Source organism: Henckelia pumila, chromosome 1 (assembly GCF_033568475.1).
Source record: "Henckelia pumila isolate YLH828 chromosome 1, ASM3356847v2, whole genome shotgun sequence".
Taxonomy (NCBI): Eukaryota; Viridiplantae; Streptophyta; class Magnoliopsida; order Lamiales; family Gesneriaceae; genus Henckelia; species Henckelia pumila.
The window spans coordinates 85,709,008-85,736,291 of NC_133120.1; the positions used below are offsets into that span (position 1 = coordinate 85,709,008).

Sequence of the window (27,284 nt, forward strand, 5' to 3'; positions counted from 1 at the left end):
GGTGAAAAACCGTTGTTAAATGGGTTTTTAAAACTGATGTTAAAGGCCCAGTTATTAAAAGTGCGATAAAAATACAACAGTTTTTAACCGTGTTTTTATGAGCCAGCGCCAACGATTTTTCACCGTTGTGAAACCGTTGTCGTTGGCTCAAAAAGACAACGGTGTTTTTGACCGCACTTTTAACAACATGGCTTTTAACATCGGTTACAGACCTCCTTTTAACATCGTTTTTTCATCCTTGTCTATTAACTTTTTTGTTGTAGTGATTTCTAACAATTGTGTGATATTTGATTTTACCCTTTTACTGGTAGTATGTTGTTAGAAATGGAGTCTGAACAAAGTTTTACTTTTCCAATGGCAAACTTCTTTTAGCCCGGTGATCATCATCCAATTATGAAGGATTTCTATCATTCAGTGTTATGGTGGAGTATACAATTACAAGTATCTGCATGAACTCATTCAAATATTCATGGTTATTATTTTCCTTCTCATCCATGATAATGGTGTCCAATAGGATTCGCTCTATACTGGAAGTGTTGATGCTAGTTTACTAGGATAACGATTGAACTCTTTTTCTTGAGGATTCATCTCATATCGAATGTGAAACAGAAGTTTGAAAATCTAATAATTTTGAGAAAGGAACTTACGTATTAACATTGTATGAATTCTTTTAGCAGATCTCAATATAATTGACTAAACTGCAGACTTTTTTCTATGGATTTTGAGGCTGTTTTAGCATCTTGTGGGGTCCTAGCCTCTTGGTAAAAGGTAATTTAGTATGAGAATCATAGTAGCTGTTAATCCAGAATGTGCATCTAGTTGGAGTCATAGACTCATATAGTGCTCGATTGTAAACAAAGGTGCTTATGCTCGCTGTAAGCCGAAACTAGCCAAAGAAAATTACTTTCCTGATTTATGTCTCACTTTTATACTATTCCTAGGGTGAATCTAACTATACGATCAGGCACCGGAAACTGTTCAGCGGTTGAACTGCCAGAGGGGCCTTGCTTTCAGAAGAACAAAGATAGACCAACGACTGGATGCTTGGTTGAATTGGGCTTTCCTCTAGCAGCTTTTTGTTTAGGATTACTTGTGTTGAGAAAGTGACCAATTTTTATGTGTGCGTGGGACTTGTAAGATTCTATGTATATGCTCATATGCATGTATTTGTGAACATTGCATATTACAAGACGTGTCCCTCATACATTATTTTAACTAGTACTTGGCACATGATATATGCATATAAATTAAATTAATTTTATGTAAGTAAAGATCGTTTTTATTTATAATATATTGTGTTGGTGTAATTTTTTTATTTTATTTGCAATTTTTTTTATGTTTTTCCCATCGAATATAAACATATATAATATGCTATTAGTTTTTAAAAAATAATTAAATATTAAAAACTAATTTTGGTATAATATTAATATAACACAAAAAATCTTGTGAGACGGTCATAAGTAAATTTGGTGAGACAAATCTTCTAAATGAGTATCCATGAAAAAATAATATTTTTTTTATAACAAAATGTATTAATTTTTATTGTAAATATGACCGTGATTGATTCGTAGTACGGATAAAGATATATGAAATTGTCTTGTAAGATACCACCTACTCTTCATAATATAATTAGATCAAATAGATATTTTCAAAGTAGTAATAATAATACAAACAAGTTTATTTATTTTAAGAGTACATATACAATTTTGATCCAAATTACAATTATATAAAGTAATCGTCCACACTACAGACGAGACTTGAGCGTACTCGAAACGTGCTTATCTTGAACAAAAGACCTCATCGTACAAACAAGTTTATTAATCTATACTATTATATAAAAGTTGAGCCTATTATAGTAACTAGGAGTGTTCATCGGTCGGTTCGATTTTAATTTGTCCAATTTCAGTTCGGTTTTTCGGCTTTCGGTTTATGAAAAATGTAATCCGAAGTCAAACATTTCTACTTCGGTTCGGTTCGGTTTTTGCACTATAATGGATCGGTTTATACGGTTCGGTTTGGTCGGTTTGATAATTAATAATACATAACACAATAAAAAAATATAAAATCCAACATGTAATTTAAATACCACATCACACAACTTTAATTTATAGTCATGTAATGAAGAAACAAAAAATAACAAATAATGCAAGGACAAACATCCAACTATAGTCTTATAATATTTTCAAAAGAACAAAACAAAACAAATTTTGATACGATTATTCCGAATGTGATATAATTATTAAAATCAATAATATAAATACATTGTAAAATATAATATGTTCTTTTTTACATGATTTATTAGTAAAATTTTAAAAATAAAGTTTAAATGACTTATATAAACAACAACAATGAATAAATAAACAACAATTAACTAATAATTATTCAAAATAATTATTCATTCACTAAATATCATCTCATAACATATATAATATAAATAAAAAATATAAATAAATTATTATTTTAATTCAATTTCGGTTTTTTTGGTCGGTTCGGTTTTGACATATATAATCCAAAATCGAACCAAATAAACTTCGGTTTTAATATTTATATCCGAATTATAAACTACGGTTTTCGGTTCGGTTCGGTGTTTGATTTATCCGGTTTGGATTTTCGATTTTTTGGTTTTATCCGAAATATGAACACTCTTAGTAGTAACTAACTTTGAAAACACCAAAATTCTTTATACCATAATTACCCCTTCTTATCCTCTATCTCAATAAACATTTTTCTCAATCTATTTTTAGGTTTAAAAAAAATATAAACATCCTTCTCAATCTATTTTTTGGTTTAAAAAAAAATTACATAAAAATTTATTTATTTTACACACGTAAAATATGTGCATTTAGCACTAGTAGATAGTAAAAGATTCACATACAAATATACCAAAAAATAATCGATTTCCCAAATGTATGTACGCGACTTTGACCACATAAAAACCAAAATTTCGGAACCAGCAAAAGTTTTCAAAAAATCCAATAGAAATTATTTTCCCGCCCAGACAGATATCAAATCAAAGAAACCAAATGCCACCCTTCGTCACCATATCCTCCAAACCAAAGTCCCGCTGTAAATTCACACACAGTACACTGCAGGATCCATTTCTGATTTCCCCATACACAATGTCTTCGTCATCATCGGTTCGCCGGATGAAAGAACGCGGCACTGGTGGGGGGAAAATCACTCCAGCTTCTGGGAATTCTATTTCCACGGGGAAGGAGAACTCCAGGCCTACATCCCGTATCCGGGCAGCAACTCAGAAGCCCAACATCAGGCCTATCGCTCGGATTGACAAGTCCGCTCTAGCGCCGCCGCCGGTGGAGGACTCACGCGCTGAGCCACGTTTCAGGCGTTCGACTTCGTCGGTTCCCCGAGGTAGGAGCTGTAGCCCCTCTGATTTTACTAGAGTTTTTTCTGATTTGAGAAAAAACTCTACTAGGGTTTCACTGGGCCCACATCAGGTGAAAGGGAATCGTTCCAATTTTAGGGGTTTGAGCGAGAAATCAGGGGAAAAATCTGATCTTGAGAAAAGTGTTTCGAAAGATCAGGATAGAAATGGAGAAATTGTAGAAGTGTTGGAACAGAATTCTCGAGAAAATGGGAAATTTAAGGTTATGGTTCTGAATAATGGTGGTAATGAAGGGAAAATAGGTAATTTGAGCTCAATTTCAGTTAAAAGATCGGAACTTGATGATTTTATTGAAAAGCCTAGTGTAGAAAAAGTAGTGTTGAAATCTTCAGGTGTTGAAGTTGAACATGGGTCTGGTTCGAGAGACTCTAAAATGGCTAATAAAGTAATTAATTTTCCTGGGGTACCAAGAGAGAATAGTGTGAATAAGCATCCCAGCAAGCTTCGTGAAAAGCTTGCTTTTTTGGAAGGGAAAGTGAAGAGAATAGCATCAGATATAAAGCGGACCAAAGAGATGTTGGATATGAATAATCCAGAGTCGTCAAAGATGATGCTGTCTGATATTCAAGAAAAGATTTCAGGGATTGAGAGGGCTATGGGTCATGTTGTCTGTAATGATGGAGATGTTAAGACAGGGTCAGCCAACAAAGGTGACATTGAGTATATAAAAGATAAGAAGGAATTTGTGGATGTGAAAAACTCGGTGAAGGGGTTGAATGTTGAAGAATTGGAAGCTCGATTATTCCCTCATCATAAGTTGATAAGAGATAGAACGTTTTCAAGAACTTCTGAAGGTTCGGAGTCCCATATGGCAAATGTTGGGGAATCCAAGGGTGAACTGAATTTGGAGGAGAAAGTAAGCTCTTTAGATGGCAATGCCATTGCTTCGGAATTCTTGGCTTCTTTGAGTAAGAAGGAAATGTTGGCTGGTACAGAGTCAAGTGAAGTTCAAGAAGTTGAGGATTCAGCAATTTCTGTAGTGGGAACTTCTTCCATTAATACTTTTAATGATAAAGACAAAGTTACCATTGATGCTATGCTGATGGCTGATGAAAAGCTCGACGATTTTGATGACCAAGAGAGAGTTCCAGCCATGACATTCGTGGAGGAGATAGAAGACAGTTATACGTATAAGTTGAATGAAATTGGTAACAAGACCTCAACTGGAGGATGGTTTGTGTCAGAAGGAGAGTCTGTTCTTCTCGCTCATGATGATGGCTCTTGTTCATTCTACGACATAACAAACTGTGAGGTATGGATCTTTCTTGAATCATTTCACATACTCAATGTTTTGCATTGTTGTTGATCATGTCTGTGAGTGTATCTGCTAAAAATAAATCAATGAACCATTATATATTATTTCGTGTGTGTGTGTTCAATAACGCAGTAGAGTAGGGATCTTTTAATGAAAAGAAGTATAAAGTATTGATCAACTGTGCTATAATTGTGTCTATTTCAGGAGAAGGCAGAGTACAAACCTCCGGCTGGAATCTCACCAAACATGTGGCAAGATTGTTGGCTAATCCGTGCCCCAAGCGCAGATGGGTGTGCTGGGAGATACGTTGTGGCAGCATCTGCTGGAAATTCTGTGGGTTCAGGTTTCTGCTCTTGGGATTTTTATTCAAAATCTGTACGAGCATTTCACTTTGAGGAAGACTCCACCAATACAAGAGCAGCCCTAGCTCCCTTGTCAAACAACACTATGTATAGAAGAAACAATTTGCCAATGTATACTGCTACTGAAAACCGACAATGGTGGTATAAACCTTGTGGACCTCTTATCATATCAACTGCTAGTGGTCAAAGGATGGTGCAAATTTACGATATACGTGATGGAGATCAAGTAATGAAATGGGAGTTGCAGAAGCCTGTGTTGGCCATGGATTATGCAAGCCCTTTACAATGGAAAAATCGAGAAAAAGTGGTGATAGCAGAGGCAGACTCTGTTTCCCTATTTGATGTGAGCTCTCAGAGTCCGCAAGCATTACTCTCGGTTTCATCCACTGGTCGAAAAATCTCTGCTCTGCATGTGAATAACACAGATGCAGAATTAGGCGGAGGAGTTAGGCAGAGGTAACACACTCATTTCTCGCACAATTATCATATTGATTCTTTAATTGGATTCTAAAACATTTTTCTCATACTTGTGTATTCGTTTTGTACTTTTTGCAGAATTAGTTCATCAGAAGCAGAGGGAAATGATGGGGTATTTTGCACTCCTGATTCAATTAATGTTCTTGATTTTCGTCACCCATCTGGCATAGGTCTCAAGATTCCAAAAGTTGGTGTGGACGTTCAGTCATCTTTTTCTTGCGGCGATGCATTATACATTGGATGCACTAATTTAAGATCAATGGCTAAAAAGCAATCCACCTCCCAAATCCAACGCTACTCATTACGGAAGCCGAATCTTTTCAGCACGTACACATTGCCAGAATCGAATGCTCACTCCCATTTCTCAGCATTGACACAAGTGTGGGGGAATTCAAGTTCAGTTATGGGAGTTTGTGGGCTCGGTTTATTTATTTTTGAATCCTTAAAAGACGATGGTTCTCAGTACCTCTCTATGAATTATAATAACGTACAGAATGCAAAAGAAATTATTGGACCAGATGACATGTATTCTCCTTCCTTTGATTACTTGGCTTCAAGAGTTCTTCTGGTGTCAAGAGATCGTCCCGCCAAATGGAGGTATTTATCATAGATAATTATGTGAATAAATTATTAAGGTATCAAACTTGAAGATATATATGGATTGTTCAATAACTTATTGTCTGTCCTGTTATTGCGTTTTGGTTTTCGCATGTTGAATTTGTTGTCATGATATTTTGTATGAGGGTTTTGTTTTTTTGGGTGTTCCAGAAGCAAACCGTGATTGTGGCTACTGTTTTATATGTTTTCATGTTTCTTTTTTTTTGGGATTTCAAACATACCATGCAAACGATGCCTTGTTGAGCTTCTTGCACTCAGTTTGAACCACATGGTGTATCACATTTACTGTCACGAAAACACTACAACAGGTCAAATAATCACTAGTACTAAAATTACGAAAAGTTAGACGAGAATAACGGACACTTAAATTTAAGTATTTAATCAAATGGAATCGAAGTCGAAGAACTGGTCTTCTCTCGTATAATCTTGTCGATTTTTATGTTATATATTTTGATTGAAGGCATTCTAAGTTTTGGCTTGAAGCTTGAATGATGACATGTACGTCCAAGATCGAGTTTTGGTTTAAAAGTTTAGTTTGTGTTTGATATCGATCTTAATTAGATTTATATTCATAAAGTCCGTTTTATTAATAAATAGATAGATAATATAAACGTAACTTAAAACTAGCTATATGATATGCACGTAATTGTTTATTTTAAAAAACTTAATGGAGCAAGAACATAAGAATGATGCATTTCTTAACATGGGAGTATAAAGAAATATTTCCCTTAGCTTTACATTTTACTAGCTCATACGCATGCAAAGTCCATGCACGCTTTACTATTGTTTCCCGTAATATTGATTTCCCATTCCCTATTCTTCTTTCTTTCTTTCTTTTTTTCAACACAAAATGTGGCCACAATTTTCTGTGATGAATAACAGTTATCCATCCACTAGGCGTAAGCGTAACATGAGATTCAGAAAAAAGAAAGAGAAAATTTCTACATTTGAATCCAACGTGCTAACTGGGTGGGGTTCACCACACCCGGAATGTGGGCTCCATCGGTCATCATCAGCTTGGCCACCTCAGCGTAGGTAGCCGGCTCCAATTTCGCACTCGGCTGGCTGCGGCTCTCCACTTTCTTATGATTCATCGGCATCGGCTCCGGATCAAACTTCTGTCCCAACAAGGTCCCTTTGGTCAAAAATTCGTAAGCCATGTAGCCGGCCAGAAGCCGGCTCGAGGAGGAAAGCGGCTTCGCAGTGGTTGACCCGTTAACCGCCGTTTGTCTGGCCAACGGTTTCTGTGACTTGGCACCGTCAGATGCTTCCCTCTCCTTCCGCTTTCGCGACGCGCCCGGCGCCATTATTCCTAGCGCGTGCGAGCTCATCTTCACCGTCCGTTTTTTATATTCAAAAAATTAAAAAAAAATGAAGATAAGCGTCCCACGTCAGCGAGATCCTGAGAGGGGCGAAGGCGAAATGGTCGGTGAAAACTGTTCGGAAAGTTGAATTTGGCGATCAAGGGGAACAAAATTAGATTCAGAAAATAGGAAACTGTACAAATGGTTGGTCGGCGACGGCGGCGGAGTACGGCGGCTCTAGGGTGGCGATAGGAAAAGAGAGAGGCGATGTTTTAAAAGGAAAGGGACCTGAAGGAGGGTGTGCGTCCGCGGCGTGAAATGTCCTCTTTATATAGCCAGAGATATTTCAGTTTCGCCCTTGGTTTCACACTAAATTACTCAAGGGCCATCGCATGTGATAAAAATAGAATTTGACAGTCTGAATAAAATACAATATATTATTTTTTAAACAAATATATCGTAAAACATTATCCATAATTCCACTCATATTTATGCTAAAAAATAATTATATAAAAAAAAATATTTTTTATGAATGAAGTAAAAAAAAATATTTGTTTCACGAAATTAACTCATTAGACATGAATTTTTTTTTATTAGAACGGTATTTTTAGTATTTTATTTATTTATTTATTGTAAAAAAAATTTATTTATTTATTTATAATGGTTAATTTTTAGTTGTTTCCAGAAATAAATCTACTTCAAAATTACTGAAATGACAAGTGGGACATATGACATATTTTTGTTGGTTATCCGTCGTAATCAAAGGCTACCGTACAGACGCATACATTGATCTTCGATTTCATGACATAAATAAAATAAGATGAACACTCAATTGAAGATGAAGAATGTATTTTTAGAATTGTGAATAAATTTTTTTTAATGATGGGTGGCTGTGTATTTTATAATACATTCAGTGACGATCTCTATTTGGTAATTAATTATAAGCAACGGGAGCTTATAAAAACCACATTTCATATATTTAAATGAGCTTCTGAACAAACTCTAAAAATAAAACAAACAAACAAACAAAAAAATTTGAAATATTTTCCATCGTTTTTAAAACTTGAGACAACCTGATTTTATTTTATCCTATATTTAGTTATTTGCCTTTAATATTTCACAACTCTTCTTAAATTTTATTATTAATAAAATATTGCTTTAATAATTTTGAAATATTTTACGTGCACGCGTTGCTATATATAAACTTTGCAGTTTGCACGCTTGTGCAAAGTTTTTTCTTTTTATTATATGTTTTTTATGACGTTGACTCTGAAGTGGGCTGCTTCATACCAGGAAAGTCCAAAGCTCCGAGAACAATGGGCCTAACATGGGCTGGGTTAAGATCGGATCCGAATTTGGTTTTAAGACGATGATGGTTATCGAATCCACGCTATCCAATAATTCAAAGCTATACCCAAATGTACAAAAAATTCTATCTTATTTTGTTTTATTATTGTTATTATTTTTTTGCTGCATAATTTGAGTAAAAATTGAATTTGGTTGAGCTGAAACTTTAATTAGAATCATTTTCCAGTTAACCCTTTGGCATGATTAAAATTAAGCTTTTGATCAATTCTCCGGTGCAACTACTATTACATCCCATTTAATTCAATTAATTAGTATATAATATAGTTAATTAGCTAGGTAAGTGCAATTTTCAGATCCGTGTGATGTAAATATCAATACAACGAATTATTATTGAATACTGATTTTACGACATTATATAATCTAATTTATGAAACATTGCGCCAACTCACCATAATCATGTGATGAATAATTTGATAGGTCCCAATAATTAAAGTTCAAGTGAGACATGTGAATTGGTGTGTGTTAATTAAAGAACGCATACATTGTTGAAATACATTTAAATATTTGTTAAAAATAAAATAAAATAAAAAGAACAGAAGTTAGAATTCCTATAAATTTGCAGGAACGTTATATTAGCGAATCAAATATTAATTAAGAAAAATTTAAGAAATAAACTCGAATAATTGATTAATTTTTGTTCGAATTCAGCTCATGCTCGACTCGAAGCATTCCACATATTAGTGAGAATGTGAGATATCATGTTACTATATAATTATATTGATCGTACTATATTTATTTTACTTACAATAATATTATATCGATACAATATCAAAGGTAGTATAACAAAATAATTTAGGCTCAAATTTTTAGTCAAATTTGAGCATGTTTATTTTTGGCTCAAAAGCTATAACTTTAGACATAAATCGGATATTTTCCAAACTGACTCGATTTGTTTACAATCATCGCCTAATAAATTCACAGTTTCTTATTTTTGAAATCAGAGCCAAATTAAAATGTGAAGTCTCAATTCCTCATCTTGATTCCATAAGATTGATAAAATATAATTAAAAAGGATATATAATATATATTAACTAAGAAAGCTGTAAATTTCTTGATTCGGACCAAACATAAATGGTTTCATATTTATATACAATATCCGGTTTCATTAATCTTATAAGGTTCCGTGTGGCCGAATAGCAATTAATAGGAAGATATTGGAAAACAGATGGGCTTCTAAATGTGCTAGCCATGTGCATCACCACATCCATATAATTAATTAATCCAGACTAAGCTTAATAATTTAGTTGAGGAGATCATGCTATATATTCAAATTTATTTTATGACAGTGAAACTTATAATATTTTAATGCCTAAAAATTTATATAATTCCCCTCCTTTTCAATCGGATACGTTTTCATGATGGTCTCGAAGTTTCCGGTCAAATTACGGTCACATTCTATTATTTTGAAATTTTCCCATTTTAGTCTTTTTTTTTCCCATAAAAACGTACAAATTAAATCTTCCCAAATTTAGATACATGATCAGTAATTGTCGATTTCTAATTAAAACATATACGTGATTAAAGTACTATCGCGTGATATATAGCTGATTTTGTATTTCTAGGTAATAAAAAACCGCAGCTTAATCAACTGTTTTTTACGATGAAATATCATAAATTTAATGCATGATTAGGTGTTTTATTTGAAAATAAGATTATGAAATTAGATTAATGGTATAATATTAATGATGGATGGTTGATGGTGGGGAGTCTCCGATCCGGTAGAGTTTAACCTAGCATATTAGGTATGATTTGTCACGTCAACAATATATCATTAATTATGTTTATGTGTAAAAATACGAACTATTGAATGCATGATTTGAATATTACCCTCCGATCCTCTAATCTACTTATATCGGCAGCCATTAAAGAGGGTAGTTATTCGTCAAGCTAGCGATCACGTACTTCTGTAGTGTTGTCAAAGTTGGAAGACGGTTGATTGCTGAATTCATTTAATGCAAATTCTGCATGCTTATAAATTGTCATGGATTTCTTCATTCAAGAAACATATCGATCCAATTAGCAATATTTTACATCGGTTTATATTTATTGTTCTTGGAAATGGGTCGCGGTTGTTTTTTATACATGCTTTGTTTTCCTGTTCTCGTGGCGACTTTGGTGGTGGCTAGAGATATTGCGAATGGCGATGAGAAGTTTCTGATCGGAAAGGGTGTTGGACTTGGTGGTTGGGTGGGGAAGGGCGTTGGGTTCGGTGGCGGTGGGGCTGGTGGTGGCATTGGTGGAGGTTTCGGTAAAGTATGGGGTACTAAAGGGGGAGGAATAGGCAAGGGTGTTGGGTTTGGTGGCGGCGGCGTTGGTGTTGGTACTGGCCTTGGTGGCGGAGTAGGTGGAGGTTTCGGTAAAGAATGGGGTAAAGGCGGAGGACTAGGCAAGGGTGTTGGCTTCGGCGGTGGCATTCATAAAAGCGTCGGCGTAGTTGGCGGAGGATTTGGTAAGGGTGTTGGTGGAGGTATTTGGAAAGGGGGTGTCGTCGGTGGAGGTTTCGGTAAGGGTGTTGGAGGAGGTATTTGGAAAGGCGGTGTCGTCGGAGGTGGTTTCGGCAAAGGTGGCGTAGTTGCCGGTGGCTTTGGGAAGGGTGGGGGGTTTGGCGTTGGCGCCGGCGGAGGTGCCGCCGGTGTAGTTGGGCATCATTGATCCCCAATATAATGGGACAATATGCATGCATGGAATCTGTGGATGTTATTGTTCGAATCAAGATCCAACGATTTAATTTTGTTTCATGCAAAATGTTTGGTTAAACATCTTGTGTGTTAAAAAAAAAAAGAATCGTCAGATCTATAAGTGACCGAACTGCATGCATGGACATATGAATTATCAATATTATATACTTAATTAATATATATGTTAGTTGCCTATATTTACCCACCCCTCTTTCTTGGTTGATTTGTTCGATAATTAATTTCGATATGTATCATCTTATTAATCACTCAATATAATATAGCTTGTGTTTGTGTTTTATTCTTAATCATGTCAGTAGTTTTGCAGTAATTGATTCGAGTTATCAAACATTAATTTAAACAAATTAAATGAAATCGCGAGTACCTAATGAAATTATTATATTTACCGATTGATTCGAGACATCAAATATTAATTTAAACACAATATTCGTTAAATGCACACGCCATATATAGATAATAGAATTTAAAATCATGTCTAAAAAATACGAATATAAATAAAATTATTAAAGTTTATAGAATAAAGATTTTGGAGCTATATATAGAGTTAAGCTCCCATCTCAAACAAAAACTCTCGGTTACAGTCAATATAATTAATTATATATATTTGCCAAAGATATACATTTTTAAACTCTTGCAAATTAGATAGTCATGATTATCAAAATATGTAATTACTCAAACACGAGTTGAAAGCTTAAAAATATATAGTCTCATATAAGTCAAATTTATAATAGTTTAATCAGTGAGATAGTACTCGATCGTCACCCATTAATCATCGATATAAAAACCTATTAATCTATCATACTTTGGTTTCAAATATATATAACTAATTTTGGGGTTACAAAACCAATATTAATGTTAAACAGCACAATGATGTAAAATCAATTCTTATCATTTCATTTATGATATTCTAGTTTGATATGAGAATATGATAATTACTTATCATAATAAAAATTTTAAATAAATCTGATATTTTTTTAAAATAAATTAATTAATAAAATAAAATAAATAAATAAAGAAAGAAAGAAAGAAAGAAAGAAAGGAAGGAAGGAAGAAATAAAGAGATGGAATAATCATCACACCTCACCTAAACATTTGTGTGTCTGGAAACAATTCTATGGAGACCAAAGTCAGTACTGTGGCTGCACTCCAAGCGGTGAAGAAGAACTCGGGCAAGACTTACGGGCAGATAGCCGAGGAGACTGGCCTCACTAACGTGTACGTGGCTCAGCTACTGCGCCGCCAAGCTCAGCTGAAGCCCGACACCGCGCCGTTACTCCGGGCAGCCCTGCCTGACCTATCTGAGAATCACCTTCATGAGATGATGCAACCGCCTATGCGATCGTATGATCCAAGATTAATTCAAGAACCCAGTATTTATAGGTAATTCGGCTGCTTTTGGTTTGTCCTTTTATGTTTTTCGAAATGTATTTTTTCTCATTTGTTGAAATTAGTTGCTGGAAAGCAAGTTTGAGTTTGGAGTTGATTTAATCTGTTGCTTTGTATAGGTTTTAGTGTGCGTGTGTGGGGTTCGTGTTTACAGATGTTTTGGTTTATGTAATTTGGACCACAAGTTTTCTATTATAGAAGATAAGTACTTGATGCGAGAAGATATGAGTCCGAATGCAAAGCTTCGACCTTTTCAACCATACTCTGTGTGATGCTTTACATCTAAAAAATGCTGGCTTTGAATCAACTAATTGGCTCTAAGTTGTGCTGCCTGCCGATACGCTGTACTCTCTCTAAAGTTCTCACTTTCCTGTTTACAGGCTAAACGAAGCTGTTATGCATTTTGGGGAGAGCATTAAGGAGATCATAAATGAGGAATTTGGCGATGGCATGTAAGTAATTGTTCTTTATTTTCTGAAGTGAAGATTCAATTTTGAAGAATTTTAGCTTCTTGTTAGAGAAACTGGCAACTGCTTCATATTTATTTGTGTTGGATGGTGTCTTGAATTAATTGCAACTTGAATATGGCATACAAATTACAGCTCCATTTTCATGTTGTTTATATATGCCGTAGAACGAGCAATATCATCTGAAAAATGTATTAGATTGCTTCATTGTGGATAGACTCTGTCTCTTATGTCCTTTTCCAGCTTCCCTGAAATTATTTTTTCAACTTTGACCTTTCACCAGTGAGTTTTATGTATATTTGAATTTCTGATAGAAATTGAATATTTGGAAGTTTCCCTTGTTTGCTATGATTTCTATCATATCCCCAATCCTGTACAAGTTATCAGCTTATCATTAAGCAGGACAATCTCTCTTTCTTCCTGGTCTATTATAATTATAACATAGTTCCTGTAATTAAGTTATTCACCATCAAATTCCTTTTACAAGTTTAAGAAGCAGGACCTTATCTTTTTCTGCCAAGAGGAAGTGCAATTACCATTCTCAAGAAACTGAATATGAAGATCTTTATCTTGTTTCCCAAAAATTGCATAATTTATGTAATTACAGGGCTAGTGTTAATGCTAAATAGTCACTGCCGAGTCTTTCTAACAGCGTACTGCCTCTTATTTTGCAGTTTGTAACTAAACTTCATTTATGACCATGCTTCTACTAGATAATCGTGGCTTAAATTACCAAAACTTCCCTGGGTGGTATTATTTACTTTTATAATGTACAATAGTGGTGATGGGTTAAATAAAAAGGTGCACTTGAGCTTTAAATTACAATACTTAATCAATATGATTTTCCTTACCTTTTCTTTCCCTATTTTTTTTTGGTGAAACATCTTTTGCTGGATCTGGGAACTTGGCAAATAGCATGTCGGCAATTGATTTCTTCTGTTCAGTCGACAAAATCAAAGGCGTGGACGGGAAGGATCGCGTTGTTGTGACGTTTGACGGAAAATACTTGTCTCACACTGAGCATGTAACGTGGCTGAATTACTTTATTTGTTAGATAAAACTTTAATTGTTTCTGAACTTCACAACTAATTGCTACAAAATTTTTATTACATTTATTTTCTTCTTGTGCAGCGTACTGAGCATATGGTATCGAGATCAAGAAAGATAGAAAATCAAGATCATGAATCAAAGAAAGGGTAAATCTAGTTGTCCATAACCCCTTGTATGTGTGTATTGTTGTTGAGATCAATTAAATAATACCTGATCATAAGTTATACTCAGGTACCAAGAAATTGATGGTAAGTCAGATTTTGTTGATGTAAAGATCTGATAGGGAGTTCTTGCAAATTTAAAATAAGAATCTGGTTACTAAATCTAAGTTTTTGAGTTCTCTCTAAAGTTTGTATGATTTTCAATCTAGTTGAATCTAAAATATTCTCCGTATTGGTCTTGAAATTGCAGTTGGGGTTATCATCAATTTAGTGGAAATCTCGTCGTATCTGTGCTTAAGATTCCTAGAAGTTGAGTAAGAAAACATATGTAGTTTGCATGTTAATAATATTACGTAAAAACAGCTTCGACAAGACTATGAGTTCAAATATAAAGTACTCAACTAATATGGTTTCCGAGTAAGGTTCAGGGTCGTTGATTTTGGCGCGTAATCGTCGATTTATGAAAAATTCAGCAGCATGGCTCCATCGGCAGCCTAAATATTCAGTATTTCACATTTCTTGATTATTTGTTTTGCAGAAATCATACCAATCATTGGTCTGCACAATATTTTGCAACAAACCTATTGGTAAAGATGCCATAATGATGTGATGTGTTTGCCTAGAAGCTAGTGGTAATATTATCTAATAAATTATATCAACAATTAGTCAACATCCAAAGTAGTACAAGAAAAATATTTCAAGCAACTCCCGACTTCCCCCCAAATATTACATATCGAAGAATATTGCTTAGGTCTAAGAAAAACAAAGACAAAATTTAGAAGTGTGCTCTCCTGCCCTAGATTGTTGTCTAAGGAATACCACTAAAAATCCAATTAAAACCTTGTTGAAAAGAAAATTTCATACATAAATTAAGAAATCTCTTTGTGCATATTATTTTTAAATTTTTTTTTTTCAAATATACAGTGTTCTTGATTATCTCGAGTCCCTTCTCTTTGCAAGTTGGAATGTCCTCTTCAAGAAATGATTTGCAGCTTGATCATTCCTGTGGCAAAGTACCCTCAATATGGTATTTGGATCTAACCGATTCCACTTACCAGTTGTTGGTGGCATTGGGAGTTTCTGCCCTGTACCCACCACTCCTATCCCGCTAGCTTCACAAGCCACGATACTGAAATCTTCGATTAATTGCTCGGTTGACTGCCCCATCAACGTCACCACCCCTTCAACCGTCTCCGCCTCCTTTTCAACCATATCCTCAACTAGCAAACCTTCTCCGCATGTACAAAATACTCGTTTCAAGTTATCAAAGTCTTCCTCAATCATTGGGTGATCGAACCTAGAGAAGGTTCGGGAGCTGCCACCAGCTAGCAAAACCATTAGGTAAGCCTCAAAAGAAGCCTTCATTACTTCTTTTAGAGCCTGTGGTTGAGCACGATCGGTCACTATTGCACACAGTAGAGTAAGATTCTGCTTTAGTATTCTTAATGCTGGCCTGATTCGTGAATTTATCACGTCACCAACATAGAGGCTTCCGTAGAAAACCGAGTTTGAATCCAAAAATATTAGACGATAGGCTGCTACTTCTGCCACATGCTGAAATGCAGCTTGTATAGCTGATCGGCTGTGCTCAAAATATGAACTGTTGAGTTGCCTTCTGTTACCAAACCGAGATTTTGGTGATGGAGTTACCTTTGGCGACAGAGTTAATGTTTTGTCAAGGGGGTGCAGTTGTGACTGAATGTAGTGTAAGGTGTTGAGACGGATGTATAGGCGTTGTGTTCCACGACTTGTCGATGGACGGGGATTGTTTCCTTCACTGCCCAAATTATTGTCTGGATCATCAATTCCTACATTGCATGCTGCTCTTTTCCAGAGTTTTCGGAACTTTGAATCCAAGCTGCATCGTGTTAGTGGAGGAAGTGTGGGGATATAACTCTGTTTTGATCCTAAAAATGAGAAAATGCGAGCTTAGGATTTATAGAAGACAAATTGTATAAACTAGAATGCAATTGCTTAGCTTCTGCTTAGAATTATGATAATTGAGCAATTCTTACCGCATGATGCAATGAACGTTATGTAATCTCGAAAGAGATGCTCTAAACCTTCGGTGAGATCGTAAACAAGATTCTCTGATATGTTTATAGGAATTTCAAAGAAATTCTTCACAGCTTCCTTGGCAAATTTGATTAGTTCTTCAGCAGAATGAGCGTATGGCTCAGTTTTGGACTTCGGGTTCCATGTCTGCAGAATTATGAAAAATTTTAGAACCTAATCTGCCAATTCTTAGTTCTATGGCAAAATGTGACATTTCGATTCCGCGTGTTAGAAATCATTTTCGTTATATACATATATAGCGGAATTTGTGATTTAATAAATTTACTTCTGTTTCTTTTGCTCTTTGGTAAATCTCCTTCCCTTGCTTCAACTTTTCTTGAACCCACTGTTTCATAAGTTTAACTATGATTGAATCGACTTCGTAAGGAACCATTTCTCTCACGATTGCCTTGCCTCCATCTTCACATTCAGCAGAGTCCTCAACCACCATCTGTACTAAAAGTTTCTCTAATTTCCCAGCCCTTTGCAACACCAAGACTGTTTCGTTCTGGAGCATAGACGTGCCCGTTAAGTACTGCTTTAGTAATTTACCGTAGCAATTGTGCAGTGTAACAGCTGCAACACCAGCAGAAATCGAGTGCCATTTCTTAAGAACTCGACTGAATAAATCCTTCTCCTTCGAAGCCAATTCTTCGGTTTCTCTAGCCAATTTGATGAGCATTTTACTCACTTCTTGCCCTTCAAGGGCTGTCCCGCTTCCATTTTTGTCCACGAGCATCTGTCAATATAAAAAAGTTGGGTACACCAAGAAAATGAAAACATTTCTTTGTGTAGATGTACACATACCTTGGCAAATGCATTTCTCAGTGACGCTCGAATATAATAGTCGACCCTATTCCCCATGGCTTCATCCCCCGTCTCTCCCTTTTCTTGATTAGCCGAAACATCTCCCTTTTCTTGATCAACCGAGACGTAGCAAGGAACATCCTCTTCGAGTATCTTTGTAGCAGAGAAAACCAGTGGAAGAATACTTTCCATGATTCCAACTGTTCCCCTGTCAAAGCTTTCATGATAATCCAACAACCTTTTGTCAGACCACTTCTTCATTGCTGTCAAAACATTCGACAGCATCTTGATGTAAATCGCCTCCCTATTGACGTTCTTAGCATCGGCTGCTACTTCAGTCAACATAGCATGAGATGCCCCAAGAAGATCCTGCTCCACCTGCCCTGTTACGACATACTGCTCAAAAAGCACCCAAGTGAAACACAGATTATGTATGGACCGGTTAATCCCCAAAGTCGACCACGTTTTCTTCATAAGCTCTAGCAGTTCATCGACTTCATCAACGACTAGCGTTTCATCCTTGATGTCGAAAACCGAGCAGAGAAGGGCTACGTAGATTTGGACATTGAGGGGGTATCCATCAGCCCAATGGCACACGTCAGTGGTTCCACCATCGGGGCTTCTCCATGCCAAGGAAACGATACAGTTGCAGAGTGTTTTCATGGCCTCGGAATTCTTGCCTGTGTCTACAGCCTTCGTTTCGCAAGAATTGATGATGTCTCGAAATTTTGCGGCAACTGCGTCTGACTTTTCTAGTGGGATAGAAGGGTGGAGTAGTAGTCCTGCTTCGAGTATTTTGAGTTGGCGTTTTTGCCAGATATGGTACTCGTGAGCATCGTTGAATTCAGATGGTTTCAGATGACGGAGCAACTCCAGAGGAAGAATGATGGTCTCTGCTCGCCTCCCCATCTAATCAAACAATAAAAATATTCACAATATTGCGATGCATTTTCCATTCCCATAATGAATAGAATATATTGTTTTACCATGAATCCACACCAAAAAAAATAAAAATTCAATCAATAAGAAAGAAAATTCATTGTCTACTGATATTCGTGCATGCGAACGAGGGAAGTTTTTGGTAATTTATGTCTCGATACATGTTTATATTTATTTATATATAACGTTAAAATGTTATCGTCTTAAAAACCATTTATTTATCTGTATCTCAAAAGTTTCGTAAACCGTGCATGCAATATTCATAGCATCACAAAAATATTAACATTACGTACTTGGCCAACCAAAGTCCTCATTAGAGTTTTGCGAAGTCTATTGTCACTCTGCTCCGTCACCCTCATCTGCTGTCTCATAATTTCTGCCGATGTCATTGGCCGCCTCAGCCTCGCCACCGGCGATGCAGGCAGTGTCAACGACATCCTCGGACTCGACCCCGCGCCACTTGGAGACGAAGGATTCACTCCGCATGAGCTCGAACGTCTGGAAGATGGCGTTCGCTTCAACATTCGTAGCCCCAACGCCCTCTTCACCCGACTCGTCACCGCCATCCCGACCCCCGGTGGCTTCATCGGCGACCCGGGACTCGACCCATTTCCATCCACGCCTTCTGAAGAGTTGTAATAAGTGATCGCGCTCCGCCCACCAAACCCCGGAGAAGACCGGCACGCCGTGAAGAAAATCTCGTATGCCGCCTCGCGAAAGTCGTCTCGGTCGAGACCATCGAGTTTCCCGAAAGGCGAGGAGAGATCCATGTGGCCGCTGTGAGAGCCAGGTTTAGGATTGTCGGTATGCAAATTGGTGTTGGACAGACGGAGGTGGCGGTGGATCATCGGCGGAGACTTCCGAGATAACTAACGTTTAGACGTCCGGCGGAAGAGAGGGAAGAGAGAAGCTGGTGAACATAATTGTATCGTATTTTCAAGAATGTTTTGTGAAAAAGAAAACATGGGAGGAGGCACACAATGTTAGCTACAAGGGAGGGGGGGAACAGAGATTGATGGTCTTCATTTTTATTGTGTTTTGAGCCCATTGTTGTGCGATAAATACGAGGAAAACATAAAGGATTCTAATGTACGTACTACTTTCCCTAGAAAAACACAGCCCTTTTTTTTTTTTTTTTTTTGTCATTCCAAATTATTTCGATAATCTAATTATTCGAGGAAAACAATTTGAAATGGAACATGACACAGATATTTCAGAAATTTTGAATTTCATTTTCTTATTTAATATTGTTTCGTTTTTCTTCATAGAAATGTCTTGTGTTTGGTTCATACTTTGATATGGTAACAAGCATATAGTTGTGCTAATTATGTAATGATCGGTAATAAATATATAATCCATCATAATCTAGAAAATTTTTCGTTCATCCATAACGGAAAAAATAAAAATGACAAATTCAGAAGGATTTCTATTTTTTCAGGATAATCTAATAATATAAACTTGTTCACAAAATTAAAATTAAAAACAGGAGGCGTACAGCGAGACAGAAATCTGTGGGTTAGACCAAACGTGTAATAGAAAAGGATAGTACATGACATGGTCATATAGTTCAAATTTGAGTATGATAATGATTTATTCGTAAATTAAATCAGTCAGTTGTGCCAATTTATGTTTTCACTTCATCCCGAGCACAGTTAGTCAAGTGAGGAGTACTCTTCTATCTCAATGCCAGAACATGAAAACTAGACCGACTGCCCTACAAAATCAACATACCACCAAGTCCACGGCTGCGAAACTCGAGAGATTCCATTTCGACAGCTCCAGGGCCTGTTTCGGTTCAACAAAACTCAACCCAGTCACAGACACCCCTTCGACACGCTTGTGTTCGTCTCAGGTGGCCATCTGCGGACCTTTTTGGAAGAATCTTGACTCCTGTACAACACAAGGCCAGATACAGGGGGAAAGATTATGTCAACGGCAAAATTTATCTATCAGTAGATTACCGCTATCCATAATCACTAACACTCCCATTGCTTGCTATCTATACACTGAACTACAAATCTAACAAGGTTACGTTGAAGTTCTAACGGAAACACAACTCAAATGGTACACTAACTAAAGATCTTAACTACCTCCACAATAGAAACATTTAAACGAGATAGGAATAACCGAACTCCATCTGTAAAAGGTTTGCCAAGGGAATTAATTCAAATGATACTCTAAACTCAAGACAAGAAGTTAAGTAAAACCCAACTGATGGATATGAATTTTATGTCGCCACCATAAAAAACTATAGACAAAAAAATTCCAAACCACAAATTCTGCTCATGGGGCTGCAGGTCAAACTCTAACAACTACCCATTGATTGACTCAAGAAAAATCTATAGAGGCTCAAATATCTGAAACATTATAGTAAGCCAGGATCTGGAAAAGCTAGTAAACATGGGTATGAGTAAACCAAATGTATAACTAAAATTTAAAGCAGAGAAAATCCAAAGACTATACTCCTGAACAAGTGTACCAAATAGTCGGCTTAGAATTAGATGAGAAAATTGAAGAGACCAATTCTATTGAATCTCAATTCCTCCACAATATCGTAACACGAAAACCAGCCTAACAGCCCTACAAAACCAACATACCAAAATCTGTGGCTGTGAATCTTCTCCCCACAAAAACCCAAGGAAGATTGAAGAATACCATTTCAACAGCTGCAGGGACTGCTTCAGCTCAAGTTAATTCTCGTGTCACCCCAGGCACAGCCACCTCTAAAGTTTCATTCCATGCTAAACAGATTATCCAACATGCTTGTGTTTAGCTTGCTTGGATATTTTGATCGAACTTTTTTATGCAAGCACCTCCACTCCTGTACAACACAAGGCCAAATGCAGGAGGAAGATTATACCATTGCCAAAATGTATCTACCAGTAGATTACCGCTATCCATTATGGTATTCATCCCTTAACTGCTATCTATCACTGAAATCCATTACGAAACTAATTTATCTAATGTCACAATGCTGAACTTCTAAGAAAAATACAACTCTATGGAACAAGAACTAGAGCTAAGATCGTCAATAGTTCCATTATTGAAAGAATTGGATATTCCGGAAATAACCGAACTCCTGCCACTAAAGGTTCACCAAATCAACATGCATTAATGATATTAATATAAAGAAACATCATTCATTTCTTGGTAAGCCACATTCAACAAACAGATTAGTAATGACATATCACCACCATCACAGACATGAAGATTCCAGAGCATATTAACCTTTCTACCAGGGTTACAGGTCAAACACTAATAGCTCACCGCAATTCACTCAGATAAGGTTCAATAGAAACTAGCATAACTCAAACATTACAGAAAACATACTTAAGACTACATTTAAAGCAAAGAAAATTGCAAGAAGACTACTCTCGATAAAGTATTACTTATTAGAAACTAGCATAATAATAAAACCAACAAATACGATCAACCAAACTTAAGATATCCAATGAGTCCCATATAATAGGTGACTTCTGGCAAGAGCCACCTACTTTGGTGCCAGAGAGGGAGTTTGTAAACTGTAAGAGCTCCTTGAAAGAAGAATAGATTGACTCAAGCCACAAATTACTGCTGCTGACCCGGTCGACTAGAAGCACTACCATACCCGCTTCCATAGCCAACTTGGCCACCATGTGACCCCATTGCTGATGGATCAGATCGCCATCCAGTATTTCCATAGCCTAAATTACCGCTTCCATCACCATAAGCACCACCCATGTAATTGCCAGAAGCAGGTTGAAGATCTCCAGGAGTACTACCATTTTGGCCAGTTGCCGAACGCCCACCAACAGCTCCATAAGCCGCTTGATTACCATAACCTCCATCATTTCCACCATACCCCCCGTAACCATAACCTTGATTCCCGAATCCAGAAGAGCCACCTGGAGATTGACCGGTAGCAAGCACATTGTTACCTGGGCCACCACCACCACCAGGAGTACCCCACTGAGAGCTTCCATAGCCATATGCAGCTGGAGCTTGTGAACCCCATGAACTTCTAGGAGCATTTGGAGGGCCACCACCATATCCAGCACTAGGATTTGCATAGCCTCCTGTATTGGCACCACCATAATTTCCGTAGCCATAGCCCATACCCATACCATTACCATAACCATAACCAGGAGCATTATACCCAGATGAACCATAAGAAGGGTAACCACCACCAGCATTTTGTGAATGAACGTACTTTGATTCCATTCGCCCATCATAAGAGCTTGAATTACCACCAGAAGCTCCATATCCCGGATATCCTCCACTGCTACCACCAGCTCCACCACCCATAGATCGGCCGCCACCGCCGCCGCCAACATTGGAATCTTTAGGAAGAGCACGCTTCACTTCCACTTGCTTACCGTTTAAGTCATGGAATGTCTTGTGTAAAACCCTATCTACTGCTTCCTCAGAATCAAATGAAATGAAGCCAAATCCGCGAGGACGATTTGTTTGCTGGTCATACATTATTACTACATCTGTTACCATACCATAAGTTTCAAAATACTGCCTAAATCCATCCTCACTCAAAGTTGCTGGTAAACCCCCGACAAATATCTTTTTTGTTCTGGTACTTCCACCACCTCCAAAATTTCTTGCACCACCAGGGTTTCCAACCTTAGAAACTTGCTGTTCCTCTCGTGATAACGCTCTTTTAGCCTCGACCTATCAGGTATAACAATATAATCCCATCATTATTCAGAGCAAAAAATCATCAGTCATCACATAAAAAGGCAGGATAATTCATCAGTCACAGCCCCACATGGTAATCCACTATACATGCTATTTTGCATATAGATTATCAATGAACGAGAAATTTTAAGTGAAGGAGATGTGGAAAACATAAAATATATATACATACGTAAACACAAACTGAAACAAAAACAAATCACATAAAATTAAAGGAGAGCGTGAGAAAGCTAAGCGAGTAAGATACACAATTTCTCAAGTGGATGACCCATTTTCCAAAATCTTGCTCATTGCATTTAACCAAAAATAGTAACTGGGTCATATAAATTTAGCTGATTTCTCTTGGTTTATTAACTAATTATATTTCCCTAAATACGTAAAGTAAATCTACACCAAATTCGACAGCAGAATAGTACCAAGATATCCATTAGTAGTACGGTATTGTATCTACCATTAGAAGATTCCTATGAGTCCATGGTCAAATAAAATTAAACAATCAATTATTAAATAGACATAACCTTGTGTTGATAACTACCCAATGAGCACATAAATAAATGCTAAACCGCCAACACAACATGCAATGACAATTCTTAGCAATGATGAACAAAACATATGCATTTTTTTTAAACTTATAATCCTAACACAAATAGACTATCAGGAAACAGAGTGACTGTTGGCTAAAGCCTAAAAATGTCTCCCATTAAGCATTCACAAAGCTAAATGATGGTTTATACATGAACTGATACCAAAAACTGAAGGCCCGGAAAAACCACTAGATAACATGAAATTTCAAGTAAAAATTGCATTTCTTGGCTTGTATCCTCGGAAAGTGTTTCAAGGCATGTTATGCAGATGGAATAATTGTAAATGTACATGAAATCGACATGATTAAACAAGAAATCTGAAAAAAAAGGGTCTGAACAAAAGCCAAAGTATAAAAGAAAAGAAAATTCAAATATTAGGTCCCAAAAACATTAAGCATCTAACTGAAACTTGCTAGATAACATAGATACTTAAAACAGGTAAATCGACGCTAACCCAGATACTAAAACAAACCAAGGAAAACTCAAATGTCGACCACAGATATTTGGCGAACCAACAAATGAAAATATGCAAAAACATAATATTCATTAGTCACACGATTCTTACCGTGCGGCCATCAATAACATGCCTATCCTGAAGAACTCTATCAAGAATGTTTGGATCTGAAAATACGACAAAACCAAAGCCTCTTGGCTTTCCAGAAATCTTGTCTCTCATCACCGCAGTCTGCAATACTTCTCCATAGCCTTGAAAGTATTCTTTCAGCTTCTCCTCGTCTGTTTCCCACGAAATCCCTCCTATAAAAAGTTTCCCCTGATCTGAATCCATTATTATTTCCGATGAAAATTTGCAGAGATGAGTGCTGCGTTTAAGGGAATAAGGGTTTGGGGTCAGCAGCGTGTGAACTCGGCCGACTGCTGAAGAAAGAAGCGAAGACAAGAGGGGTCAATTTATATCAAAGGCTGGGATCTGATGAGGGCTCTAGGTTAAGGGCTGAGATTCGAAGTTCGATATTCTTTTTTGAACGAACATTCTTTTTATTTTTTGTTGTTATATTTAATATTGATGGTTGTAATTAACTTATTATTGTGGCTACACTCTGTCAATTTGGGTTAGCCCCGTTGACATGGTTCGGCCCGCCACACAATTTAAGTTGGTTGGGTTGAAAAAATTAGTTAATTATTGGTGGCTACACTCGTCAATTTGGGTTAGCCTCGTTGGGTTGGCTCGACCCGCCACACAATTTAAGTTGGTTGGGTTGAAAAAATTTGAAATTTTATGAAATGATTTTTATAATTAATTATAATATTATTTATTTATTTTTATTTGTCGTGATTCAACCCGCGGGCCGGCCCGCCTAACCCACAATCCACCTTGGGTTGAGTTGGGTTGAGGATTTTGAGCGCCAGGATGGTGGGTCGGCCCGCCATCGATCCGCCAAAAGGTGGGTTTTTGATGGGCCGACCCGCCCCGCCATGGGTTGGCCCGTTTGACAGCTCTATTGGTGGCAGAGGTAAAAAAAAAAAAAAAAAAAATGATATTTTTAATAATTATTTGCAAGGAAAAAATTATTAAAAATTCATTGGGATTTTTTTTTTAAAAAAAACCATTTTTATTTTCCCCTCAGCTTTCTCCATGGGAAAAACTATATAATAAGACACCAAATATGCAGATAAAATTTAGTTTTTTTTCCCTGCAAACTCGTCGCTATTGTCATATGTATTTCAAATTTTATCTCAAACTTGTCGAGTTTTGCAAGTCAACTGAGGTTAATAATGCGCGAAATGTGATTTGTCAAACTTAATTGAATCGATGATATTGATAAAGCAGAAAATTCGGTAGCATTCAAAATAAATAATTTAGGAAAAAATAAAAGAAACCGACTCTCAACTAAACGACGGTTTAGTTTATGCTAGCATATGAACAATGCTCATGTGCTGCATCCAAGGATCTAATTTTTTTGCATTTGAGAACATCTTAATACCCGTGACAATCAAATTTTATAGTTGATGCGGCCTATTCCTAATATAGTTTTATATATCCCAAATTGACGCTAACATTAGTACATTACTGAAAAACATGGTTCAAAAAAAATATCAATCAAGGAAAATACAGCATAATCCAAATTAAAGTATACCATAGGGAATAAAAGAATAAGTAATTTGAACAAATGTCGGGCACCATTTCCATTCCATCATTATTTCCACAACGTTATTGTTTTCAAAATCCAGTGGAGGCAAACGTTCGTAGTACCCCAAAATGCCAGTCAGAATTAGCGAATCAAATCTCACTTTTTGGTTCAACTCAAATTCATACACAAGAGCATATATTATATATCCACGTATTATTAGACCGACCAGTCCACAGAGCTAAAGCCAAGTTGAACAAGTTTTTGTCTTGCGGGCTTCTGGAATTAATTAAATGGGGTGTTTTCTTGCATGTTTTGGATTCAAGACCAAGAAAAAAGGGCGAAAATCGAGGAATATAAGTTCATCTGTGGAACAAGTAAGATCCCAGCTTCAAACACTCATCACTCAGCTGATTGTAAAGCGGAAATCTAATTTCTTTTTGGTTTTTGTTTTCATTTAGTTTATGCATGTTTTTGCTCTCTTGCTTGAATTTACAGAACCATGGAAGTTACTTACCTCTTGATTCTGATGTTTTCATCAAACTCGACACCACAGAGAAGCACAATGCATTAGATTCTGGGATCAAGTAAGCCAATTGTTTATAGATTTATTCTTGATCGATCTTTCAAGCTCATGATTTTCTCAAATTAATTAATTCATTTCGTAGAGGGAAGACAAAAGAAGCATCAACATCGAAAATCAAGAAAAAGGTGAGCTTCAACTTAAATGTGGAGGCCTATGAACCAATACAGAATGAGGCAGACATCAACACATTCTACCTCTCAGATAGTGAAGAAGAAGAGAAAACCAAATGGGAATTCAACCCAGAAACCACAAGCCTCATGGCCACTTTACATTATGCACAAGATTCAATATCTTCAAGAATCAAATCCTACCCACAAAATCACAGATATCACAACTGCACAGACGAGATCTACGAAGATATTGAAGACGACGACTATGAGTTGGAGGATGACTTAAGTAGCGACGAAGATAAGGGGGACGATCACGCCAGTACTCATGGAAATGATTATGACAGGGACAAAAACAGTGTTTTCAGGCAAAATCTCAGATTGAAGAGTGAAGAAATTGAGGGGATTGAATCAGATAGGAAAAAACAGGCGCTTTCTGTGCTTAGTCCTGTTGAAAATTTGAGTCAGTGGAGAGCAGTGAAAGCTAAGGTAGCACCGGTGAGGCCCGAAAAGGAGAATGTTGAGTTAGAGCAATACTACGAGCAAAATACACCAAAATGTCACCCCGAGGAAGAGCGAAGTTTAGATTTTTCCGATTTCAAGAACACGAAAAACCGGAGAGTTTTCCGACGGGATCAAGGGTGCAGCAGTAGTACTGTTGCAGTTGAAGCCAGTCTCTCAAACTGGTTAAGTTTGACATAAAAAGACAGTTGGTTGTGCTTGAATCTTGAACTTGATTAATGTTTGCAGTTTGATCCCTATGAGTTTAGTTTATGCTACTGCCCGAACGGGATCCAACGGCCCACATTTTTTTGCTTTTGAGATGTTCATCTCAAATACAAAAAAATTGGGCCCTTGGATGCATGTGCTGGCATAGACTAAACCG

The 27,284-nt window shown here is 36.7% G+C and overlaps 6 protein-coding genes across 8 annotated transcripts; 4 read left to right on the forward strand and 2 right to left on the reverse strand.

The window, feature by feature from the left end:
- Positions 1 to 3,042: 3,042 nt before the first annotated feature.
- Positions 3,043 to 6,307, forward strand: LOC140875098 (KIN14B-interacting protein At4g14310). Its single transcript, XM_073278641.1, has 3 exons — positions 3,043 to 4,658; positions 4,866 to 5,479; positions 5,579 to 6,307. The coding sequence occupies exons 1-3, from the start codon at positions 3,120 to 3,122 to the stop codon at positions 6,108 to 6,110; spliced, it is 2,685 nt and encodes an 894-aa protein (XP_073134742.1). The 5' UTR covers positions 3,043 to 3,119; the 3' UTR covers positions 6,111 to 6,307.
- Positions 6,308 to 10,816: 4,509 nt separating this feature from the next.
- LOC140876050 (uncharacterized) lies at positions 10,817 to 11,760 on the forward strand. The gene is made up of 2 exons (XM_073279905.1): positions 10,817 to 11,089; positions 11,135 to 11,760. Exons 1-2 carry the CDS (start codon positions 10,849 to 10,851, stop codon positions 11,440 to 11,442), a joined length of 549 nt encoding a protein of 182 aa, XP_073136006.1. The 5' UTR covers positions 10,817 to 10,848; the 3' UTR covers positions 11,443 to 11,760.
- Positions 11,761 to 12,543: 783 nt separating this feature from the next.
- Positions 12,544 to 14,728, forward strand: LOC140875230 (cyanate hydratase). The gene is made up of 4 exons (XM_073278864.1): positions 12,544 to 12,866; positions 13,253 to 13,324; positions 14,255 to 14,363; positions 14,471 to 14,728. The coding sequence occupies exons 1-4, from the start codon at positions 12,601 to 12,603 to the stop codon at positions 14,537 to 14,539; spliced, it is 516 nt and encodes a 171-aa protein (XP_073134965.1). The 5' UTR covers positions 12,544 to 12,600; the 3' UTR covers positions 14,540 to 14,728.
- A 452-nt stretch (positions 14,729 to 15,180) lies between these two features.
- Positions 15,181 to 21,143, reverse strand: LOC140882240 (protein unc-13 homolog). 2 transcript variants are annotated; one of them, XM_073288229.1, is made up of 7 exons: positions 21,007 to 21,143; positions 20,083 to 20,241; positions 18,645 to 19,261; positions 17,413 to 18,321; positions 16,892 to 17,344; positions 16,566 to 16,752; positions 15,181 to 16,457 (listed from the first exon to the last, which is right to left on the reverse strand). In XM_073288229.1, the coding sequence occupies exons 3-7, from the start codon at positions 19,197 to 19,199 to the stop codon at positions 15,484 to 15,486; spliced, it is 3,078 nt and encodes a 1,025-aa protein (XP_073144330.1). In that variant the 5' UTR covers positions 19,200 to 19,261; positions 20,083 to 20,241; positions 21,007 to 21,143; the 3' UTR covers positions 15,181 to 15,483. The 2 variants fall into 2 exon arrangements, with proteins under 2 accessions (XP_073144330.1, XP_073144251.1); XM_073288150.1 differs by having other exon boundaries at positions 20,949 to 21,086.
- LOC140882352 (heterogeneous nuclear ribonucleoprotein 1) lies at positions 20,961 to 24,512 on the reverse strand. Of its 2 annotated transcripts, XR_012150208.1 has the most exons (3): positions 24,184 to 24,512; positions 21,846 to 23,010; positions 20,961 to 21,172 (listed from the first exon to the last, which is right to left on the reverse strand). XR_012150208.1 is itself a non-coding variant. In XM_073288348.1 (2 exons), exons 1-2 carry the CDS (start codon positions 24,403 to 24,405, stop codon positions 21,919 to 21,921), a joined length of 1,314 nt encoding a protein of 437 aa, XP_073144449.1. In that variant the 5' UTR covers positions 24,406 to 24,511; the 3' UTR covers positions 21,512 to 21,918. The 2 variants fall into 2 exon arrangements, 1 of the variants encoding a protein (XP_073144449.1); XM_073288348.1 differs by lacking the exon at positions 20,961 to 21,172 and having other exon boundaries at positions 21,512 to 23,010; positions 24,184 to 24,511.
- Positions 24,513 to 25,951: 1,439 nt separating this feature from the next.
- Positions 25,952 to 27,100, forward strand: LOC140867246 (uncharacterized). The gene is made up of 3 exons (XM_073272325.1): positions 25,952 to 26,082; positions 26,204 to 26,292; positions 26,374 to 27,100. Exons 1-3 carry the CDS (start codon positions 25,999 to 26,001, stop codon positions 27,098 to 27,100), a joined length of 900 nt encoding a protein of 299 aa, XP_073128426.1. The 5' UTR covers positions 25,952 to 25,998.
- Positions 27,101 to 27,284: the final 184 nt, after the last annotated feature.

Bases quoted from the DNA above. Each gene is read 5' to 3' on its own strand.
- LOC140875098 (XM_073278641.1), top strand. From the start codon at position 3,120: ATGTCTTCGTCATCATCGGTTCGCCGGATGAAAGAACGCGGCACTGGT. The intron at 4,659-4,865 runs GTATGGATCTTT...TGTCTATTTCAG, and splicing joins ACGACATAACAAACTGTGAG to GAGAAGGCAGAGTACAAACC. The intron at 5,480-5,578 runs GTAACACACTCA...TACTTTTTGCAG, and splicing joins GGCGGAGGAGTTAGGCAGAG to AATTAGTTCATCAGAAGCAG.
- LOC140876050 (XM_073279905.1), top strand. From the start codon at position 10,849: ATGGGTCGCGGTTGTTTTTTATACATGCTTTGTTTTCCTGTTCTCGTG. The intron at 11,090-11,134 runs GTGGCGGCGGCG...GTGGCGGAGTAG, and splicing joins AGGCAAGGGTGTTGGGTTTG to GTGGAGGTTTCGGTAAAGAA.
- LOC140875230 (XM_073278864.1), top strand. From the start codon at position 12,601: ATGGAGACCAAAGTCAGTACTGTGGCTGCACTCCAAGCGGTGAAGAAG. The intron at 13,325-14,254 runs GTAAGTAATTGT...CTTGGCAAATAG, and splicing joins GAGGAATTTGGCGATGGCAT to CATGTCGGCAATTGATTTCT. The intron at 14,364-14,470 runs GTAACGTGGCTG...CTTCTTGTGCAG, and splicing joins ACTTGTCTCACACTGAGCAT to CGTACTGAGCATATGGTATC.
- LOC140882240 (XM_073288229.1), bottom strand. From the start codon at position 19,199: ATGATCCACCGCCACCTCCGTCTGTCCAACACCAATTTGCATACCGAC. The intron at 17,345-17,412 runs GTATGTGTACAT...TTATATTGACAG, and splicing joins TGAGAAATGCATTTGCCAAG to ATGCTCGTGGACAAAAATGG. The intron at 16,458-16,565 runs GTAAGAATTGCT...TCTCATTTTTAG, and splicing joins AACGTTCATTGCATCATGCG to GATCAAAACAGAGTTATATC.
- LOC140882352 (XM_073288348.1), bottom strand. From the start codon at position 24,405: ATGGATTCAGATCAGGGGAAACTTTTTATAGGAGGGATTTCGTGGGAA. The intron at 23,011-24,183 runs GTAAGAATCGTG...TATACCTGATAG, and splicing joins ATGTTATTGATGGCCGCACG to GTCGAGGCTAAAAGAGCGTT.
- LOC140867246 (XM_073272325.1), top strand. From the start codon at position 25,999: ATGGGGTGTTTTCTTGCATGTTTTGGATTCAAGACCAAGAAAAAAGGG. The intron at 26,083-26,203 runs GTAAGATCCCAG...TTGAATTTACAG, and splicing joins TAAGTTCATCTGTGGAACAA to AACCATGGAAGTTACTTACC. The intron at 26,293-26,373 runs GTAAGCCAATTG...TTCATTTCGTAG, and splicing joins GCATTAGATTCTGGGATCAA to AGGGAAGACAAAAGAAGCAT.